Here is a 21,272-nt window from a genome sequence, read left to right as displayed (position 1 = left end):
TCTCTTTGCCCGGACGCCTGGGTCCCCACGGCGCTGGATCGTCGCCCACAAAAGGCGGTTTGGAACCTTCTCCTCCCCCCACGCCTCGCCCGGACGCCTGGGTTCTGAGGAGGCGCCCGCAGAGAATTCGGACCCTCCCGCGCCTAAAGGAGCCGCCTTTTCGCCGCCCGGACGCCTGGGTTCCGCTACTTTCCTCCGGGGTAATTATTCTCCCCCTCCCTATGCTGAGTGACAGGCTTCATTCCCGCCCCCTCCCCCATCCGGACGCCTGGGTCCCATAGCCCGCTAGCCTGAGCCATCGAGGTTTGGAGTCCAGGGTAATTTCCATCCACCCCCACCAAAAAGCCCCCCACCCGGCTGTGCCCGGACACCTGGGTTCCTCTGAGCCACCCAGATTTGATCTCTGTCTGGGGTAATATATATCTCTTCCCTCCAAGATTTACCGTCCTCTGCCCGGACTCCTGGGTTCCATTGTCCACCAAACCTAAGCCATCCTCCCGGACTGCTGGTTTTCCCCCCGGGCTCCTGGTTCCCCCCTTCCACCCAGTTCGAGCCATTCCCCTCACTCTCCGTTCCCCGGACTCCCTTCCCGACCCGGACGCCTGGGTTCCATTGCCCACCCAGGCTGAGCTGTCCCTTCCCCCTCTCTGGACTCTTGGGTTCCACGGGGGTCCGGGATTCCCAGCCGCGTGTGGGGCTGTCAGAAGGGCGGGTGGGGCGAGCAGTGCCCGCCCCCTCCGGAAATCGCCAGGCTGACACAGGCGGAACTTTGGGGATTTTTTTCATCTTTTCTTTTCTTTTTTTCTTTCTCTTCCTCCAGAGCAGGGGCAGGGAAGAGCAGGGAGCACCCCCCCCCCCGATTCCTCTGCCGGCTCCGCTATCCTTCATCCCTGCCTCTCCCACCTCCCTCAGCTCTCTCTCCATCCCTCCTTTCTCCCACTTCCTCATTCCTTCTTTCCTCAGCCCCCTCACTCCTTCTTCCATTCTTTCGCTCTCCTTCCTTCCCGCTAGTCCTCCTTCCCCAACTCTCTGTCCCTCCCTTCCTCCGGCCTTATGTTCCTCCTCGTAAACCATTCCTCCATTTCTGCCCCTTTCTCTCGCTCCTCCTCCTCCTCTTAAACTCTCCTTCCTTCCCTGACACACTCTCTATCCCTCCCTTTCATCCTCTTAAACTCTCCCTCCATTCCCCCTCTTCCTCAATCCCTCCTTCCCTGATACTCTATCCCTCCCTTTCATCCTCTTAAACTCTCCCTCCATTCCCCCTCTTCATCCCCGACACTTTCTTTATCCCTGCCTTTCATCCTCTCAAAGTATCCTCCATCCCTCCTTCCCTGCCCCCCTTTGCCCCCGTCCCCACTTCCCTCCCTGCCCTCCACAGCCCCGGGGTGAGGATGGCGTCAGCTCCATTGCCAGCCCTGCCAGAGTGGAAGCTGCAGCTGCTGGAGAGGAAACGGAAGGAAGAGGAAGAGGCACGGCGCAGAGAGCGGGAGCAGCAGGACCGCATGGCCAAGATGCCAGCCTGGAAGCGGGAGATCATCGAACGACGCCGGGCCAAACAGGGCTCCGGTGCCTCCTTCTCGGACACGGAGGGCAGTGGTGGCGGAGCAGGACCCCCCTCGGCTGTGGCGGGGCCGCCCAGCCCCGGGATGGGCCAGGAGGAGAGCACCGTGCTGCAGGAGAAGATTGGCCCGGTGCACCAGAACCCCTTCATCCAGCTGGAGAAGAGGCGCAAGGAGACGGTGGCGTCGGAGGCCGAGCCAGCTGGTGCCAAGGCCAAGCAGTTGATGGAGCTGTACAGCCAGCGCCCTGGGGTGAGGACCCTACGAGCCGACAACGTCATCATCATTGAGTCAGTGCCGGGAGCGGCACCGCCGAGGCCCGAGTGGCAGGGGGAGGCCAAATCCGGCAGTGTGGAATCCCTGAACGAGCTTCTGGCCCGGCGCGGCGGGAGCGTGACCGAGATCCGGGCCGGCGAAGTCTTCATCGTCAAATCGGCCCTCAGCCGCAGCGTGGAAGACCTCAACTCCTTTGGCCAAAGCCACAGCGAGGCCGATTGCCAGCAGGGGCTCCCGGAGCAACGCCGCGGGCGTGTCAGCAAGCTGCTAAGCCGCTTCGGCCAGGAGGACCCAGCCCTGCGCCCACTCAGGTCCCTCAGCACCGAGAACCTTGCCGATGGTTCCTACGAACGCCCCCTGGCAACAAGGAAACCGTCTGGCTCGGCCCAGCACCGTAGTGGCACACCCAGCCCTCCCCACGACCTGCCAGGCCTGGCCCCCTCACCGCCTCCCTTCACCGTGGCTTCCTACCGCAGCCAGTTCGAAGCCAAGTCTGAGGCCTGGCCAGAGAGCCCTCCGCGGCGCTCACCCACCGGCAAAGCATGGGGCAGGGAGGCTGTCTCGCCAGAGCGGGGAGCCAGGCGTGATGGTGGCAGCCCTGGCACGGTGGTGCCGGGTCCTCGGAGCAGGGAGGCCAATTCACCGGATAGGGGAGCCTGGCACTGTGGAAGCACATTGGCCTTGGTGCCAGGGCCTCAAGGCACGGAGGCCACCTCGCCAGATAGGGGAACTAGGGGTGATGGCTGTGCCATGGCGCCAGGACCACGAGGCAGAGAAGCCGCCTCACGGGAGAGGGGAGCCAGGCCTGGTGGCGGTGCATTGGCGGTGGGGACAGGCCTACAAGCCAGAGAAGCCATGTCACCGGAGAGGCGTGGCAGTGGCTTGGGTGCGGTGATACCAGGCCCGCTGGGCAGAGACGTCACCTCTCTGGACAGGGGTGGCAGGGGGGACAATGGAGACGCCTCAGCCTCAGGCCTGCCCATCGACGCCATATTGGATGCCGAGGCCCAGGCCAAAGCTGTGGCCAGCCTGCGTCTCCATTCGCGCAACTCCTTCGTGGTGGTGCCGCGCCGGGCGGCCGCCTCCCCTCCCCCAGACCCCGGCGAGGTTCGGCAGGAAACCAGCACTTCTCCTCCAAAGGCTGCCGCTGCTCCGGCCTCCACTTCCTCCTCCTCCTCCCCCAGTCGCGAGCAGCTTCCCCTCCCGGCCAGCGCCGAGGAGCCGGCCGAGGGGGAGGCCATGAGGCGCGGGGGCCGGGGGCCCCGGGAGCTGGGGGGCCCCTCCGCCCTGCCCCACCCGGCCGTGCAGCGCCGGAGCGGCAACACCATCACCATCAATCCCCGCAAGGCGCTGGTGCCAGCCGTAGAGAACGGCGTGGAGAGTGAGGGGGGTCCCACGGCGCTCGAGAAGTCTGCCAGCGCCCCACCGAAGAAGCGCTACCCCACTGCAGAGGAGATCCAGGTGATCGGGGGCTACCTGTCCCTGTCGAAATCCTGCCTGGCGAAGAATGACCCCCACCGCAAAAAGGTACCCGTCGCGCTCCTCACTCCCTTCTTCGCTTGCCCTCTTGCGTTCCTCCTTTCCCCGCTCTTTTGTTTTCTCTGCTTTGTGCTCTCACTTTTCACTCTCCCTCCTCTTGCCATTTTTATCCTTTCTTTTACTCTTTCTTTCTTTCTTTCTTTCCCTCCCTCTCTTTCTCCCTTTCATTCGCGCCCTCTCTCGCCTGTTTCATTCTTTGTCGGCCTCAGCGTCTCTCATTCTTTCCCTTTTTAGTCTTTCTTTTTTTTGCTCTCTTTCATTCCTCCTCTTTCTTTCTCTCTCCTCTGCTCATTCGTTCACCCTTTTCTTCATTCTCTCTTCCTTTTGCTTCTCTCCTGCTGTCCCCTCCCTCTTTTCATCCCCCACTGTCTCTCCTCTCCTCATTCCTTCGCCTCCTCCTTCAGGTGCCTAACACAGGACTCAGTGTGGGGACGCCAACCCCAGGCGTGGGGCTGTTAGCCATGGTTGACTTCTGACCTCCCGTCTGGGCCCAGCTCCCATTGGGCAGAGTCTCTGGCCCTCGTGGGCCAGGGATATAGGGCACGTGGTGGAGGCCAGGGTTGTCATGGGATCCACAAGGATGTGGTCCAGGAACATCCCCACCCTGTTCTCATGGAGCTAGAGCAGGAAAGGCGGGGGATGGACTGTGGAAATAGGGTGGTTGATTCCAATTCCTCCAGGTTTGGATGGAAGATGGTGCCCCCTAGAGGGGAAAGGCCCCATATCCTATTCCCCACCCCTCTGAGCCAGCCAGTTCCTTTTGGAGTAACCTGGTTTGAGTTTGTAGCTGGCTTATAGGGGCTGGGGGAAATAGGATATGGGACCCAGTGGCGGCTCTAGGCATTTTGCCGCCCCAAGGACGGCAGGCAGGCTGCCTTTGGCAGCTTGCCTGTGGAGGGTTCGCTGGTCCCGGCAGGCAAGCCGAAGCCGCAGGACCAGTGGACCCTCCACAGGCAAGCCGCCGAAGGCAGCCTGCCTGCTGCCCTCGCGGCGCCAGCAGAGCGCTCCCTGCAGCTTGCCGCCCCAAGCACGTGCTTGGCATGCTTGGGCCTGGAATCACCCCTGATGGGACCTTCAGTCTGGCCCCAGGGCAAGGGCACTGGCTGGCTTGGGGAGGGAGAGGAATGGGATATGGGGACCTTCTCCTCTTGTGGAGCACTGGCTCTGATCTGAATGCAGGGTTGGGGATTAGCTGGCTCAGGGATATGGGGAATGGCTCAGGGGGCCTCTCCACTCTAGAGACGCCGGGCTGTGATCCAGCCCTGCCCTGTCACTCCCATTCCACAGCCCCAATGTGAAATGAGTTTGTTCGGCCCCAGCCCACTTCCCTGTTGGCCGAAAGTTGCTGGCAGCCTCAGTAGAGAGGCTGAGGGCTGGACAGGCCTTGAAGCTCCCTCTTTCCCTCTCACTGGGGATCCCTGCCAGTGCCGGGCTAGGGACCCAATGGCAGGGGCAAGGTGGGGAGGGGGGCACCGGAAGGGAACGGGGTGATCCACAAAAGCCTTTTCACACATGTGACCCATGCCGGGGTCTGGGGTTACCCTTGGTCAGATGCGGCTCTGGTGCGCACAGTGGCTGGTCTGTTCTTTGCCTCATAAGGGGATCATTTAGCAGGGACAGTCGCTAGGCAAGAGGCATCCCTGGCTAAACGTTGTGTCTGAACGTCAACGGCATTTTTGCAGCCAGAGTCTCTGCCCAGCTTCCTGGCACTAAAAATGCCCACTCGTGCTATGAATCTGTGCCCGGGGGGAAGCCCCACTGGCACTGGCTACAGAGCCCAAGAAGGCAGCTAGAAAAATCTTACTACCCCATAATTCTCATTAAAGAAAAAAACTTGAGGATCTTGGAGTAACTGCTTTGAAGTACTAGAGTATTTGAGAGGAACAGAACACAATACCATCTTGTATTGGTATAATATAGGAAATAAATATAGTATGTGAGAAATATGGGGTGTAGTGTAGTAGTATCATACAGTAAAAATACTAGAGTAATGGGCCATAATTCCTTAGACTGCTCAAAATGACTACAGGCTACTACAGTACCTGAGCGTAACAGATCACACTACTTTTAAATTATTTTTAAAATTACTGGTATTATATAGTAAATATGGTCACATTTTAGAGTAAGGGGCTATAGTACTCTTGGATTGCAGCTCAAATATACTGCAGACCATTAGAGTACTCGAGAGTAACAGATCACAATACAATTACATTACTCTGGTATTCTATAGTGAATACATTAAATACCAAATCAAGGGACTATAATAACATTAAATGCACCATTGCGCAAAGACCCTGCAAACTACTAGATTACTCGAGAATAATAACATCACACTACTGTTAAATTGCTGGAGCATTGCTCAAAATTACTTAAAAATACTGGAGTACTTTGGAGTAACAGGTTACAGCATTGCTAAATCACCATATTACATAGTAAATACAATAAAGGACAAGAGTATTCTACAGTGATAAGCTGTACCACTGTTCAATTGCTGCAGTATTGCTCAAATTACTACAGAGTTCTAGAGTAACATCACAGTAATGTTAAATTGTTGTGGAGTTACTCAACATTACTGCAAAATACTAGAGTATTGCAGAGTAACAGATGACAATATGGCTAAATTATTTTACTGTCTCATAGTAAATACAGTAAAATACTAGAGTAAAATGGTGCTGTTACATTACTATAGCACTGCATTAAATCACTGTAAAAGCAGCAGTGTTGTTGTAGCCAGGTCAGTCCCAGGATATTAGAGGGACAAGGTGGATGAGTTAGTATCTTGTATTGGTCTAATTTGTCTCTCGCCAACAGAAGCTGGTCCAATAAAATATATTACCTCCCCCACCTTACCTCTGTAAAGCACCAGGATATTCTGGATTAATAGACTGTTAAATTACTGCAGTAATGTCCCAAATTACTGCAAAGCGCTAGAATATCCTACAGGGTGATGTCAAGATACTGTTAAAATACTGCAGTATTCTATAGTAAGTGCTTCCGAATGTTATGGTGTTCCAGTGAATAGATGTTAAATGTTTTCGGTATTGCATAGAAATTACTCAAAAAATACTTTAAAGTATGGCAGAGTGGGAAAGTAATAGGTCTCAATATTGTTAAAATACTACAGTGTTGTATGGTAAGTACTCAGAAATACTGAGACCAAATTGAGTGTAGTCTATGGTATCAGATCACAGTAGTATTAAATGACTACAGTACTCTATGGTAATGCTTGTCAGATAAATACTGCTTTGCTCTAAAGTAGTCATTATACGTTTTCAAAATAAGATAGTATTTTAGCTAGTCTGTCTGTATATCATCCATCTCCCTGTGCTCATGTCTCTCACTTTCTCTCTCTCTCTTGAATCCACATACGCAACTATCTATCCATCTAATCACTGTATGCATGTCTATCTCTCTCTGTAATGCATCCATCCATCCATCCCCTATAGGCATCATCCAATCCCCATCCATCCCCCTTCATCCATCCAGTCCCCATACATCCCCCTCTGCCCATCCAGTCCCCTTATCATCCATCTCTCTATCTCATCCCCATATGTGTTTGTTTCTTTATCTAATGCCCGACCTTTCCCCTTTCAGCATCAATGACAAAGACTCATTGCCACAAACCCAAATGCTCTAGGGGTGGGGGCCCCCATGGTGACCAAGCCAAGATAATCCCCCACACACTTCCCCACTCCCATGCCACATGTTGCCTTGGCTTTTTAATGCTCTAGTCTAGCACTCCCCGATGCTGGTCTGCTCTAGAATCCTGGGCTCCATTTCCTACGCTGACTTTGATGGAGCAACCTCCATTTACAGGGTCTGGGCCTCGGTGTTTATGGCTCCAGCATCCTGTTGTGCTGCATTACTGCAGGGGCTGTTACAGAATACGGTGGGGAGTGTTTCTCTAGAATGGTCTTGTGGTTTTCACTCTAGACTGCTGTGATCAGCCACAACCCTGCAATGGAGCTCAGTACTGGCACTTTCAGCACCAGGGCCTTATCTGTAGCTCTAGAATACTCTGGCAACAGTTGTTCTAGAACACCTAGTGTTACTCTAGAAGTGTGTGGTGACTGATGCTCCAGAATATCCTAGTGGGTAATTACTCTACAAAACAGTGCCAGAACACAATGGTGATTGCTACTCCAGCAGCAACAACTGTTCTTGAACACAGGCTGTGATGTTCTAGAAGACAGCTGCACGTGCCGCTCTAGAATGCTTTGGAGGTAATTGTTGGCCTAGAATGCAGGGCCTGTTATACTGGAGGGGCCTGTTGCTCTAAATCAGAGTGGAAGCTCTAGAACATGGGACAAGATAGCTGAGCACTCAGGAACGCAGTATGTGTCATCCTGGGGTGCAGCGGAGGAGGGGGCTTGCTCTAGAATGCATTGAACAGAGAGCAAGTTGCAGGTTCAGAACATGTGGTGGGGGCAGGCTGTCACTCCAGAATGCTGTTGATGTCACTCTGGAATGACGTAGAGAGGGTCTGTCGCTCTGTAACGTAGTAGCTGTTGCTCTAGAAAGCTTTGGAGATGTCTGCTCCTGTAAAATACACTGGAGGGATGGCAGCCTGCATCTCTGGAACATGAGCGGGACAGGCTGTTGTTCTGGAATATAGTGGAGGGCTCTGTTTCTCTGGCATGTGGTGATTGGGCGGAGAGTTAAAGCTCTGGAACATAGGATTGGGGGTTGTCACTCTAGAACATGGGAGCTAGCATGGTGGAGCACAGTGGAGGGGCCTGTTGCTTTAGCATGCAGCAAAGGGAGACGAGTTGCAGCTCTAGACCATGGGATTGTGGGATCCCTGCCACTCTAGAACACAGCTGGGGCGCCTGTCGCTCTAGGACCTTCCAGCACCTGTACTGAGCCGGGTCAGGTCGTCGTCCCCAGGCTAAGCGCCTTCTGCCTCAGGCCCGGCGTCATCCCTCTGCACAGTCCTTTCGTGACCCCCTTGAGGGCAGATTCCTGCTCCGGTTTTTCATCACAAACAGACCTTTCACCACAAACGGCTCTTTATCTTCCGGAGGGTCTGGAGCAGCCGGGCGGCTGGGATCTCCGCCCGGCTTATCCCTCCCACACAGGCAGGGGCCCTTCAGCCCAGAGAGATGGAACCAGCTTACTTGCTTGCTTTGTCTCTCCCTCCCTTGCTCTCTGCCCTGAGGCTGAGCCCTCACTCCACCCAGCAGAGGAAGCCCTGCTGACATCAGCTGCTGACGGCCATGCACTCAGAGGAGATCTGAGGGGGTGAGGGGAGACCACTAGGGCTAGCAGCTCAGAGTCTGGCCATTGGGCTCCCTCCAGCCAGCTCAGATAGGCTGAGGGGGAATGTGGTAACACATCTCTGATGGGGAAGAGGGCAGGCTTAGAGGGGTATGATGATGGGGAAGATTGGGGGGGAGTATCCCCAGCTCTGGGAGGGACATGAGGTCTAGTGGGTTAGAGCAGGGGAGGCTGGGAGCCAGGACTCCTGGGTTCTGTCCCCAGTTCTGAGAGGGGAGTGGGGTCTAGTGGGTTAGAGCTGTGGGGGTGGGATGGGAGTCAGAACTCCTGGGTTCTATCTCCAGCTCTAGGAGGGGAGTGGGGTCTAGTGGCTAGAGCTGAACTAGAGGACAGTAAGAGATTTCAATTCACCCTATATAAATCTACCTATCTGTTTATCTGTCCACCCCTTCTCTCCCACAATATTTCTCTAACCATCCATCTATCTGTGTTCTTTCTTTCCTGGACTGCACCACCCCCATCCCCCAATAGCTCATTCAGGACCAAAACCCCTGCCACCCCTGTTCCCCATTCTCAGGGAGACCTGGCCGTAGCCCTGATCAGTGACTGTGGCTCAGGCCTGGTGACACAGGTCTTGTTCCTGTCCCCATAGTGTGGATTCTGGGGCTGCTCCTGTCTAGACCCCAGGGCCTTGCCTGCCTCTCCTGGCAGGCTCCTGCCAATTGCCGAGAGCTGGGGGGGGGAGCATGGGGGGGTGAGTGTACAGGGGATGCCAGGGCTGGGATCCCTCCCTGCTGAGCTCAGAGCTGGGGAGTCACTCAGACAGGGCTCCGGGGCACATTCTCATTTGGGCGTCATCTCCCCACCCGCCTACAGCCTCTCCTGCCTGCTGAAATGCAGCTGCCTGTGGTGAGGGAGGGATGCTTCCCGAGGAGTTAGAGAAGGGGGAGGATGGCAGGCAGGACTCCTGGGTTTTTTCCCCAACTTGGGGGGGGGGTCTAGTGAGTTAAAGCATGGGGGGGGGGGCTGTGTCAGGACTCGTGGGTTCTATCCCCAGCTTTGGGAGGGGGGTCTAGCGGGTTAGAGCAGGGGGTGGGCTGGGAGTCAGGACTCCTGGGTTCTGTCCCCAACTCTGGGAGAGGAGGGGGAATCTAGTGGGTTAAAGCAGGGGGGGCTGGGAGTCAGCACTCCTGGGTTCTATCCCCAGCTCTGGGAGAGGAGTGCAAGACAGAGAGAGAGAAAGGAAAAAGCAAACATGTGCCTGAGAGGAAGACACAAACCCCCAGAGACTGTGTGTGTGAGAGAGAGAGAGACACAGCTGCAGACAGTCTGTCTGTGCATTTGGGGGAAAGGGGAAGCCACTGTCCATGCACAGGGACCAGGTCTGTGCTGGGTCCCAGCCCAGTGCTGCAGCCCTAGGCTCACCCAGGATGTAGAGGCCAGGATCACAGAGCAACGCCTGCAGGATGCTGATTCGCTGGGGGGTTGGGGACAGGTGGGAAAGGGATGGGTGTGGAGGGGTAAAAGTGGGAGAAGGAAGGAGTATGAATGGGCAAGGGATGTCGTGGGGAAGGACGGGGTGGGGGGAGGAGGGGAGAAAGAGGCAGGCAGGGTGTGATGGGGGAGGGGACCAGGCCCAGCTGGGCTCCCATTGGCAGAAGCCACCAGCAGGTTTTTCCAGAGGAAGTCATGAAAAACACTGAGGTCAGCGTTGACGAGGTTGCCATGGTCACTGTTGGGGGGGGCACTTTAACCCTTCATCTCCCCCAGAGCTGTTGCCCCTATAATCCCACTCCAAGGCTTCCCAAGAGCGGCTGTTGTTGCCCGCTCACCCCCAGCCTCAGTTCCCGGCCTAGAGCCATGCGCCCTGCATGGATCTTGGCTTCATTTCACCCTCATAATTATGGACGCCTGGCTCCAGGGACTGAGACATGGGGTCTTCCCCCTCTAGGGGGCGCCGGCTCCCATCCAGCCCCAGGGGGCGGGGACTGACACACACGGCCTTTCCCCTCTAGGGGGTGCAGGCTCCCATCCGGCCCCAGGGGGCAGAGACTGACACACACGGCCTTTCCCCTCTAGGGGGCGCTGGCTCCCATCCGGCCCCAGGGGGTGGGGACTGAGACATGGGGCCTTTCCCCTATAGGGGGCGCCGGCTCCCATCCAGCCCCAGGGGGTGGGGACTGACACACGGGGCCTTTCCCCTCTAGGGGGTGCAGGCTCCCATCCAGCCCCAGGGGGTGGGGACTGACACACGGGGCCTTTCCCCTCTAGGGGGTGCAGGCTCCCATCTGGCCCCAGGGGGCAGGGACTGACACACACGGCCTTTCCCCTCTAGGGGGTGCAGGCTCCCATCCGGCCCCAGGGGGCAGGGACTGACACACACGGCCTTTCCCCTCTAGGGGGCGCCGGCTCCCATCCGGCCCCAGGGGGCGGGGACTGACACACGGGGCCTTTCCCCTCTAGGGGGCGCCGGCTCCCATCCGGCCCCAGGGGGCAGGGACTGACACACACGGCCTTTCCCCTCTAGGGGGCGCTGGCTCCCATCTGGCCCCAGGGGGGTGGGGACTGAGACATGGGGCCTTTCCTCTATAGGGGGCGCCGGCTCCCATCCGGCCCCAGGGGGTGGGGACTGACACACACGGCCTTTCCCCTCTAGGGGGTGCCAGCTCCCATCTGGCCCCAGGGGGCGGAGACTGAGACATGGGGCCTTTCCTCTATAGGGGGCGCAGGCTCCCATCCGGCCCCAGGGCGTGGGGGGCGTGGGGACTGACACGCGGGGCCTTTCCCCTCTAGGGGGACTGGTTCTGGAGTTGATCATTCCCGCCTGGATGTAACAAGTAGTTTGATCTCAGCCCAGCCCCTAGCAGGGCATGTGCCCCCATCCCAACCCATCCCTCCCCCATGCTGGCAGCCTCAGCAGGGAAACCAAGGGCTGAACTGGCCCCAGAGCCCCAACTCCCCTCTGCCCCCTAGAAGGGATCCCTGCAGGGGCAGGGCTGCGGCCCACAGGCAGGGAGTAAGGTGTGTTTGCATGGGAGGAGCTTAACTGGGCTGCCCCGCACCCACTCTGGGCATTACCCAGAGGCCCCTGGGGCTGCCGGTCCTGCCCCATCTTCCCACAGTGCTGCAGCCCTGTCGAAAACAGGAAGCGGGGAACGTATGGAACGGAAAAGGGCGGGGAGATCGAGGCCTGTGTCAGCTGAAGCCCCGGGCAGCCTGCAGCCGCTCAGGAAGTGGTTATTGCAGTGCAGAGCGAAAGCAGCAGCTGGTGGGGGCGGGGCTGGAAGTCAGGACTCCTGGGTCCCATCCCCAGTTCTGGGAGGGGAGTGGAGTTTAGTGGTTAGCATGCGTGGGGGGTGGGAATTGGGAGTCAGGACTCCTGGGTCCCATCCCCAGCTCTGGGAGGAGAGATGGGGCTAGTGGTTAGAGTGCAGTGGAGGGGATGGGGAGGTGGGAGTCAGGACTCCTGGGTCCCATCCCCAGCTTTGCCATCAACCCTTTCTTGTGCCTGAGTCGTCCCACCTCCCCACCCACCAAACACATGTGATTAACCCTTTCCTGCCCACTTTGACACCTTAAGAACCAGGCCAGAACAGGATAAAGGGCGCTCGGTGGATATTATGGGATAAGAAAAGGACTGTGGAGCCGCAAATCTAGCGCTGTGAGCCCGGCCTGCATTAATGCCATTTGATATAAGAGCTTTAGAGGCGATTCCCCAAATAGCCCCTCTCTTATCTGAGCTAAATCCGATCTGGCTGGGGCCCAAAGGTCCCGCCTGGGCTATTGAGGGAAAGAAACGGCGCCCAGCCTGCCTCTCCAATTGGAACTGGTGCCCCCTAGAGGGGGAAGGCCCCATTGCCCGTTCCCCACGCCCCTGAGCCAGCCAATTGCCCCAACCTGGGGCTGGCTCCCCTTAGCAGGATGGGAGCTATCAGCAGAGAAGTGGAGAATGGCTTGAGGACTCCTGGATCCAGTCAAGGATCCCTGCCCAGGACCACTCCAGCGCCACCTAAGACAGGCTGGGGTTGCTTTTCCCTTCTTTTACTTCAGGTCTCTGAGAGGGGCAGGGATGCAGGCTAGACTAGGGCTCTGGTTGGGGCGGGAGGGGGGAAGTTCTGTTCCCAGGGCCGGCGCAACCCATTAGGCGACCAGGGCGCTAACATTTGGGGGGTGGCAACCACGGCGGCCGGATCTTCAGCCATCCCGGTTGTCAGCGGTATTTTGAGGGCGAGACCTTCCGCTGCCTCTGTCGGGGGCGCCATTTTGGGAGTGGGATCTTCCGCCACCTAGGGCGCAAAAAAAGCTGGCGGTGCTTCTGTCTGTTCCTAGTGGATAGAGCCCTGGAGTGGGACTCGCAGCCCCTGGTTTCTATTCCTGGCTTGGCCACTGGCCTGGCAGGTTGCTCACAGCTAGTCTTTCCTCTGTATCTCAGGTACAGCTGAGGATGGGTAGAAAGAGAGAACTATAGATAGATCTTGTGATGGGTGGATTGAGCTGAGGATAGGGAGAAAGAGAGAGAGATGATAATGGATAGACAAGAGGATGAGTGGAGCTGAGGATAGATAGATCTGAGGATGGATGGATAGATAGATGATGGGTGGGTGGATGGATGGAGTTGAGGACAGATATTTAGATAGATGTGTTGACGGATAGATGGATGTGTGGAGCTGAGGATGGATGGACAGATAGATCTGATGATGGAGGGATAGAAAGGTACCCCTGTGAATGGATGGATAGAGCTGAGGCTAGATCCGATGATGGATGGATAGATAGAGCTGAGGATAGACAGATATGTATAGGCAAATCTGATAATGGAGGGATGGATATGTAGAAGCAGCTGAGGATGGAGAGATAGAAAGAGCTTGCCATGGATGGATGGATAAAGATGACAATGATCTGACAATGGATAGATGGATAGAGCTAATGATGGATGGATAGACAGAACTATGGATGACTAGAGGGATGCTTGGATATAGAAGTGTGGCCAGGCATCTAGCTGGTGTGTTTGCCATCTATTCTCCCCAGCAGGCCAGACAGTCTCTCTCTGGCACAGCAGTCTCTGGGCTGTGATCTGTGCTTCACAGAGACATCGAGGGGTCTGGTCAGGGAAGGGGCACAGGACCTTCTCCGACACAGCACTCCACGGGATCTGGAGCTCAGGAGAGCCTGTGGGATAGTGCCCTGGGCTTCAAGCTACAGCTCAAAGGGGCCACCAAGAGTCCAACCTATCCATCGATCCTTCCTCAGCTCTCGGGCAGAGAGAAAGGGCTGTGAGGAAAGCAACAGGGAGTCTGGATGTTGTAGGGAGGGCAGCCAGGGGTGAAGGTTCCTCCAGGCAAGTGATCTGGAGAAAGCATTGGAGATGCCCATGGATCTAGAGCGAAAGTGGCATGGAGGGTCGGTGGGCCATATCTGGATATTCAGGGCCATTTCTGGAGGGTCATGGGTCCATCAGGAGAGAGAGGGTGATTTCTGGAGGGCTGTGGGATCCAGTCTGGAGGGATGTGGGCCAAGTCTAGAGGGTCTTGGCTTGTGTCTGGAGATTCATGACCGTTTCTGGAGGGCCGTGGACCCAGTCTGGAGGATCATGGCTCTTTCTGGAGGGCTGTGGGAGCCAGTCTGGAGGGACGTGGGCCAAGTCTAAAGGGTCTTGGGTCATATCTGGAGATTCAAGGCCATTTCTGGAGAGCCATGGGCCCAGTCAGAAGGTTGTGAGGCAATTTTGGAGATTTGAGGCCATTTCTGGAGGGTCTTAGCTCAGGGCCTTGGGGTGGGGTTCGGTTTCTGCTCCCCCCTTTTAGGCTCTGGGGGAAGGCAGGAGGGGCAGGCATCCTGATGGAGGTGGTGCCAGACACCAGAGCGGAGTTGGGACGCTCCCGGCGCAGCTGTGCGGAGTTGGATGGCAGCTGGATTCCCAGCCTCCCCTCCCCCTCCCAGCCAAACCAGGCTTGTTCGCTCCTTATTTAGGAGCCAAGCAGCGGAGCGAGTGACTCAGGCACATTCCAGAGCTGGGGGAACGGGCGGGGTGGGGCTCAGCAGCTGGGTATGGAGGGGGCAGGGAGAGAGAATGGGGGAGCATGAGAGAGACTGAGGAGGAGAGATGAAGCCAGAGATTGGGGAGGGAAAGAGGGGGATGTGAGAGTCACAAGGGAGGAGCTGCAGAAAGATGCAGCGAGACATTTTTCATTTCTCCTTTTTCTCATTCCCTTCTTCCTCCTCTCTTTCTCTCGCTGGCTATCTTTTTCATTCCATCGCCCGGTCTCTTCCCTCCCTTTCCCTTCATTTCTCCTCCTCCTCCTCCACCTCTTCTATCTTTTCAGTCTCTGTAGGACTCTGACATGTTCCCCCCGCCTCTCATTCTGTTCTTTCTTGGACCCTTCCCGTTCATCCACTCCTCACCCCCATTTCTTCTCTCCCTTCTTCTGTTTCGTTCCCCTGTTCCTTCCTCTCACAGATTTTCTCCTTCCGTTCTTTTCTTGGATCCTGCCTGTTCTGTCCTTCATTCCTCTTTTCCTCCTGTCTCATTCCCCTCTTCCTTTATCTGCCTCCCTCCCTGATTTCCTCCTTCTCTTTTCTTTTCCCCTCCACTCCCGTTAGTCTCACATTCCCTCTCTTCCTCTCCTCTGCTTCTCTCTCCTCCGCTCCTCAGTTTTCTCCTTCTCTTCTTCTTCTCTATCTAGACTTTCCTCTCCTCCCCTCCCCCACAGCCTTGCTCCCTCTTTTCCTCCCATGCCGCTGTCACTCCCCTCCTGGATTTCCAGGTTCCTGTCTTTCCCATGCAATCTTTCATCTCCCCTCTCACATTCCCTTCTTTTCCATGCTGGTGTTCCCTCTCTCAGCCTGGCCCTGGCCTTCCACATGCCTCTTTACCTCTCCTCTGGCCCTTCTCTCATCCCTCACTACCTCCAGTGAGCATCCATGATGCTGTTATGGCCCTGATCCTCACCCTCAATTCCCCCAGACTGGCCTTGTGACCCCTCTCCCCCTCCCCCCCCAGCTCATTAATAGATTTCAGTTAATTGCGATTAGTGGGGGATTAATTCCCATGGGAACCAATTCGGGAACAGATAAGATCAAAGATACACCCCCCCATGTCACCAAATGGAGTGGGGGAGGTGTTGCCTGGGCTAAAACTAGAACCATGCTAAACAGGAGGAGCTGCGGCCGGGATTACTGCTGGAAATTGGGATGGGGCTGTCAGTGCTGCCTCCCAATACCCCAGTGCGGCACTAGGGGGCACTGTCCTGCAGGGAGCAGGATGGGGGCTCAGTAGGTGGCACTGTCCTGTCACAGTCGGTGCTGACCCCAATACCCCAGTGCAGCACTAGGGGGCACTGTCCTGCGTGAAGCAGAATGAGGGCTCAGTAGGTGGCGCTGTTGCTGGTGCTGGCCCCAATACCCCAGTGCGGCACTAGGGGGCGCAGTCCTGCAGGGAGCAGGATGGGGGCTCAGTAGATGGTGCTGTTGCTGGTGCTCACCCCAGTACCCGTGGGCAACGCTAGGCAGCGCTGTATCAATTTTGGATTGCATAGAAAATTGAAGTCCTGACCAGGTCCAGTCATTAAATCTCCCCTGGCACTTCCCAAACTCCTCCCGAGTTTGGGCGTGAACCCCAGTGTCCTGGCCAGATCCTCCCCCAGCCCACATCCATTCTGCCTTCCTGATATCCCCTGCCCTGTAGTTACAATTGGATGCAGGATTACTCTTCACCTCCCACTTTATGCCACTCTGTGGTGCTGCTATCTGGCTGTTCCCCCGCTGCCCCACCCCAGAGGTGGCTGCATCCTAATGCTGTATGCAGGGCTCCCCCTCCCATCTCTGCCTGGCCGCTGCTCCTTCCTCTACGCTATTTGTGGCCCAGCCTAGCTGCAGGTCAAGGTAGATGCTCTTGCCCTTGGAGAATCGTCTTTCTCTGCAGGAGGGATGTCTAATCTCATTTCCTGCAGGGTTTATCTCCTGCCAGGGCTCTGTGCCCAGCTTGGGTGCAGGCAGGGGCAGCTTCCTGACTGCCTTCCACCAGAGGCTTAGCCAAAATGGGACTGCCACGGGCACACTGTCCTCAGAGGGTCCCTAGAGAGCCGCTGCCTGGGAGGTCTATTATTGTAAGGTCTCTTGGCATTACCTGGACTGCGTGCTGTGGTTTGTTATGGTAGGGTCACTTGGCAGTGGGGACACGTGCACTGTGGTTTGTCATTTTAGGGTCTCTTATAGTTGCTAAAACTGTGTATGGTGGTTTATTATTGTCAGGTCTTTTAGCACTGGGGATATGAACACAGATTTGTTATTGTAAGGCATCGAGTCAGCAGTGGGAATCAGCATGCGGTGTTGTTATAGGGTCCCTTGTCAGAGTTCAGGCTGTGTGTCGCTGTTTGTTATTATAGGGTCTTTTGGTATGGAAGATGCAAACACTGTTTTGTTATTGAGGGTCTCAGGTCAGCACTGGGGGTGCAGACAGTGGTTTTGACATTGTGGAGTCTCAGCTGTGTGCCATGGTTTGTTATTGTAGGGTCTTTCAGCCCTGGGGATAGGCACAGGGGTTACTGAAGAGTCTTTGAGTAGGTGCTAGGACCCAGCACACTAGTCATTATTTTAGGGTCTCTCAGATGCGCTGGGGAGCCATCAACTGGTTTGTTATTGTAGGGTCTCTTTGTGCTGTAGCCTCACCCATTGGTGCAGGGTCTAAAACCGTGGGCACTGATAAGTTATTGTAGAGTCACACTGAAACAGGGGGTGGGGACATAAAGCTAACCCGGTGCGGTAGGGGGCAGAGGCGGGATACCTGGCTAGATGGGCCCGTTAGTCTGATCCTTCTCCCCCTTCCCCTGCAGTTGAAGATCTCGTTCAGTGAGAGCCAGCTGGAGCGCACCTTCCAGTACCCATCCGAGGGGTCCCTGCTGGAGGAGTTTGGGCCCCCCGAGGAGTCGGACGTGCCGGCCTGTGCCAACCCCCACGGGGAGGACGACGAGGAAGAGGAGGAGCTGCTGCTTCTCCATCGCGGCCTGCCGGGTGTGCTCAGGACCAAATCCCTCATCGTGGGTGAGTCTGGGCGAGCACTAGGGGGCGCTGTGCTTCAGGAAGCAGGGTGTGGGGCTCAGTAGGGGCCGCGCTCACCTGGGAGTCAGTGCTGGCTCCAATGCCCCAGTGCAGCACTAGGGGGCGTTGTGTGGCAGGGAGCGGGGTTAGAGGCTCAGTAGGGGGCGCACTCACCTGGGAGTCAGTGCTGGCTCCAATGCCCCAGCATGGCACCAGGGGGCGCTGTGCTGCAGGGAGCAGCTTGGGTGATGAAACACGCTGGGAAAATGCTTATGAAACAGCTGCTGCCGGTTCCCCACCCTTGGGAAAACCTCGTGCTTTGCTGGCCATGGGCATTGGGGCTCCATCTAGCGGCCAGATGGGGGAAGCTCAAGCTGACTGGACTCCAGCAAGCCCCGCAGGGCACAGATGCATCCTGCCCTTTCCAATTCAGACGCCTCTTGCCATTTGCTCCCTACCCCAGCCCCCACTGTTCCCCCCTTCCCCAGGAAGGCCAGGCACATGCCCCTCCCTCTCCTCCAACATCCGTCAGGCAGGCAGTGCTGCTACACTCACAGCTCCCAGCTCTGGGAGGGAGGGGTCTAGTGCTGAGGTGAGCAAAGTACGGCCGTGGGCCACATCTGCCCGGTGGAACTGTCCTGCCTGGTCCCCGAGCTCCCAGCCGGGGAGGGTAGCACCCAGCCCCTCCCCTGCTGTTCCTCCTCCCCTACAGCCTCAGCTCACTGCATCGTTGGGCAGCTCAGCACCGGCGCACCCCCTGCAGGGAGAGGGTAGAGGAGAGCAGGGAGGGAGGCTCGCTTGCAGCCTCAGGGGGGCAGGCGGGCAGTGCAGGTGGCGGGAGCGTGGGGAACACATCCAGAGGACTTAGGGGATACCGGGTGGCTACACAGCCGGCTGGAGAGAAGTGGCTCTTTAAAGGGGAAACTGCCACTTCTCTCCAGCTGCACAGCTGCCCCTGCTCGTCCTGAGTCCTCTGCCCATGTTCACAGGGCCACATTCCGAAAGGGGCTGGGGGGGGGGGGTTGGATAGGGAGTGGGATCCCGGGGGGACAGTTAGGGACAGGTGTCCCAGGAAGGGGTGGTCAGGGGACAGGGAGGGGGTCTAGATAGGGGGTGGGCATCCCAGGGGGCCTGTCAGGGGCAGGGATGTGGATAGGGTCCAGGGCAGGGAACTGGGAGCAGGGGGAGTGGATAGGGAGTGGGGTACCAGGGGGCAGTTAGGAGCAGGTGGTCCTGGGAGGGAACGGTTAGGGGACAAGGAGCGGGGGAGGGGTTGGATGAGTCAGGGGTTCTGAGGGGGGCAGTCAGGGGGCAGGAAGTGGGAGGGGGTGGATTGGGGCAGGGGCTAGGCTGTTTGGGGAGGCACAGCCTTCCCTACCCAGCCCTCCATACCATTTCACAGTTCCAGTGTGGCCCTCAGGCCAAAACGTTTGCCCACCCCTGATCTAGTGGGTTAGAGAAGGGGGGCTGGGAGCCAGGACTGCTGGGTTCTGTTCCCCTGACTGTCCCTGCTGGGCTTCCCCCTCTCCCATTCCCTACTCACTTCCCCTTCTCTCTCTTCTGACAGATGAATCCTGCAGGCGGTAACCCCGCAGAACCCCTCCCCCTTATGGTGGGGGGACGGGGCAGGTCCAGAAGGTGCCCTGCCACGACTGGGTCCCGACCGGCCCCTTCTCTTTCGTCTTCCAGTAAAATCTCAGCAAGAACAAGGACTGGAGGGAGGTCGGCTCCAGTCCCCCTGGCTGTGGCTAGGCCAGAGCAGCTACCGTCCCATTTGACTGCTCCCCTAAGGTCCAGCAGGAGGGATGAGACCAACAGAAAAACAGCATCCAGAGAGCCTTCAGGAACAAACCCACTGCAGCCAGCAGGGGGCACTCTGCACCACCTGGACTGTGCTGGGAGAGCCCATTCTCACTGCAGCCAGCAGGGGGCACTCTGCACCGCCTGGACTGTGCTGGGAGAGCCCATTCCCACTGCAGCCAGCAGGGGACGCTCTGCACCACCTAGACTGTGCTGGGAGAGCCCATTTCCACTGGAGGCGCTCTGCATCATGTGGACTTTGCTGGGATAGCCCATTCTTACTGCAGCCAGCGGGGGGGCTCTCTGCACCACCTGGGCTGTGCTGGGAGAGCCCATTCCCACTGCAGCCAGCAGGGGATGCTTTAAACCCCATGGACTTTATTGCCACCGAGAGGTCACCTGGCCTACCTTCAGCCAAAGGTTCAGGCTATACCTGAAGAGGGTATAGATGGGGGATGGCAAAGAAAACCGACCCCCCACCATACACACATGCATTTTTTGTAACTCTTGAATTCTTTTTCTAGAGGGCATCATCCAGAAGGGAGAACTTTTGTTTCCCAGGTTTTACTTCCTAATAATGCTGCTGGTGTGGTCAGAGTTAAGGGGATTGTAGTTTAGGAGGGAAAGGGGTGGGGTTTATTTGGGAGGGGAGGGTTCACTTTGTTACTTGATAGGGTCCAATCATAATTGCAGAGAAGCGGATCACTATCGGAGGGCCAGGCAATCTGTGACTGGGGTGGAGCCAGTTGAGATTGAGACGGAGCCAGTCAGTATTTAGAGAGTGGGGCAAATTGCTACTTTGCATGGGGGGGACCATTTGCAAGTGTTCTGGAGCTAGTTACAGATGGGGCCATTTTATGTACTTTAGGCAGGACTAGTTGTGTTTGGGGGAGTGGGGCAGTATGTGGTTTAGGGGTGGGAGGTGGAGCCATCCAGGAATTGGGGAGGGACCAGCTGTGACTGGAGGTCGGGGGGAGGAGATGACTGAAGCGGAGGGCAGGCCAACGGTGTGACTTCCTGTTTTAGCCATCCCACTTCTTGTGTAGGTGGAGCAAATTCACCACCTTTCATGGGTGGGGGAGGGGGGTTGTGTCATTCAGAGCCTCTGATGGGCAGGAGTGAGAATGGAGGGACAGTGGAATTGGATGTGTGGGGACTAGAATGAGGATAGAGGGAATGAGGAATGGGATGAGTGGGGAGGGACAGATGGATGAATGAGCCCCTCCTCTGTGAGTTTAGTTCGTTTTGTTATTATTAATTCATTTTCCTTTGCACTGGGGATAGCAGCTGCATCCTCGCCCGGGAACGAGGGTGTGAGCGAATGAACAAATGTGGCAGGTTCCTCCCCCTGCCTAGGGAGCAGGGGTAGATGTGTGGTCACAAGGGAGTGGGGCTAAACGAGGCATCAGCCCCCTCCCATTTAACTCCCACCCTGCTCTGAGCAGGAGGCACTGATGCTGCATCTGAGTGCTGGCAGGGGGACGGGGCTGCATCCGGCCAGTTCCAATAGTGTTTTTTTATATATATTATAATAATAAAACAGAAAGATGTTGCACGTGAAGCCGCCCTCCTGTCATCTATAGCCCACGTGGTCTGTGATGAGTGGGCGCTACCAGGACCTAGCTCCCACGTGCCCCCTGGAGGGGAGGATGGGTGCTGCCAGGACCTGACTCCCACATGCCCCTTGGAGGTGAGGGTGGGTGCTGCCAGGACCTGGCTCCCACACATCTCCTGGGAGTGAGGTGTGGGCACTGCCAGGACCTCCCATGCACCCCTTGGGGATGAGGGTTGGCACAGTCAGATCCTGTGCACCCCCTAGTGGTCACAGCTCTGCCCTATGGGCACCCT

General features: G+C 57.0%; 1 protein-coding gene across 1 annotated transcript; it reads left to right on the top strand.

Moving 5' to 3' along the window:
- On the top strand, window positions 1-20,985 carry PPP1R18 (protein phosphatase 1 regulatory subunit 18). The gene is made up of 4 exons (XM_030543695.1): window positions 1-200; window positions 821-3,362; window positions 17,420-17,627; window positions 19,192-20,985. Exons 2-4 carry the CDS (start codon window positions 1,392-1,394, stop codon window positions 19,209-19,211), a joined length of 2,199 nt encoding a protein of 732 aa, XP_030399555.1. The 5' UTR covers window positions 1-200; window positions 821-1,391; the 3' UTR covers window positions 19,212-20,985.
- Window positions 20,986-21,272: the final 287 nt, after the last annotated feature.

The sequence above is a fragment of the Gopherus evgoodei genome, unplaced genomic scaffold (assembly GCF_007399415.2).
Source record: "Gopherus evgoodei ecotype Sinaloan lineage unplaced genomic scaffold, rGopEvg1_v1.p scaffold_32_arrow_ctg1, whole genome shotgun sequence".
Taxonomy (NCBI): Eukaryota; Metazoa; Chordata; order Testudines; family Testudinidae; genus Gopherus; species Gopherus evgoodei.
The sequence above is the reverse complement of the archived record's forward strand: the minus strand, read 5'-3'. Positions and strand labels throughout refer to the sequence as shown.

What these genes read in the sequence shown, in the direction of transcription:
- PPP1R18 (XM_030543695.1), top strand. Translation starts at nt 1,392, where the DNA reads ATGGCGTCAGCTCCATTGCCAGCCCTGCCAGAGTGGAAGCTGCAGCTG. An exon ending in ATGACCCCCACCGCAAAAAG is followed by an intron (nt 3,363 to 17,419) that starts GTACCCGTCGCG and finishes CTTCCCCTGCAG; the next exon opens with TTGAAGATCTCGTTCAGTGA. An exon ending in GACCAAATCCCTCATCGTGG is followed by an intron (nt 17,628 to 19,191) that starts GTGAGTCTGGGC and finishes CTCTTCTGACAG; the next exon opens with ATGAATCCTGCAGGCGGTAA.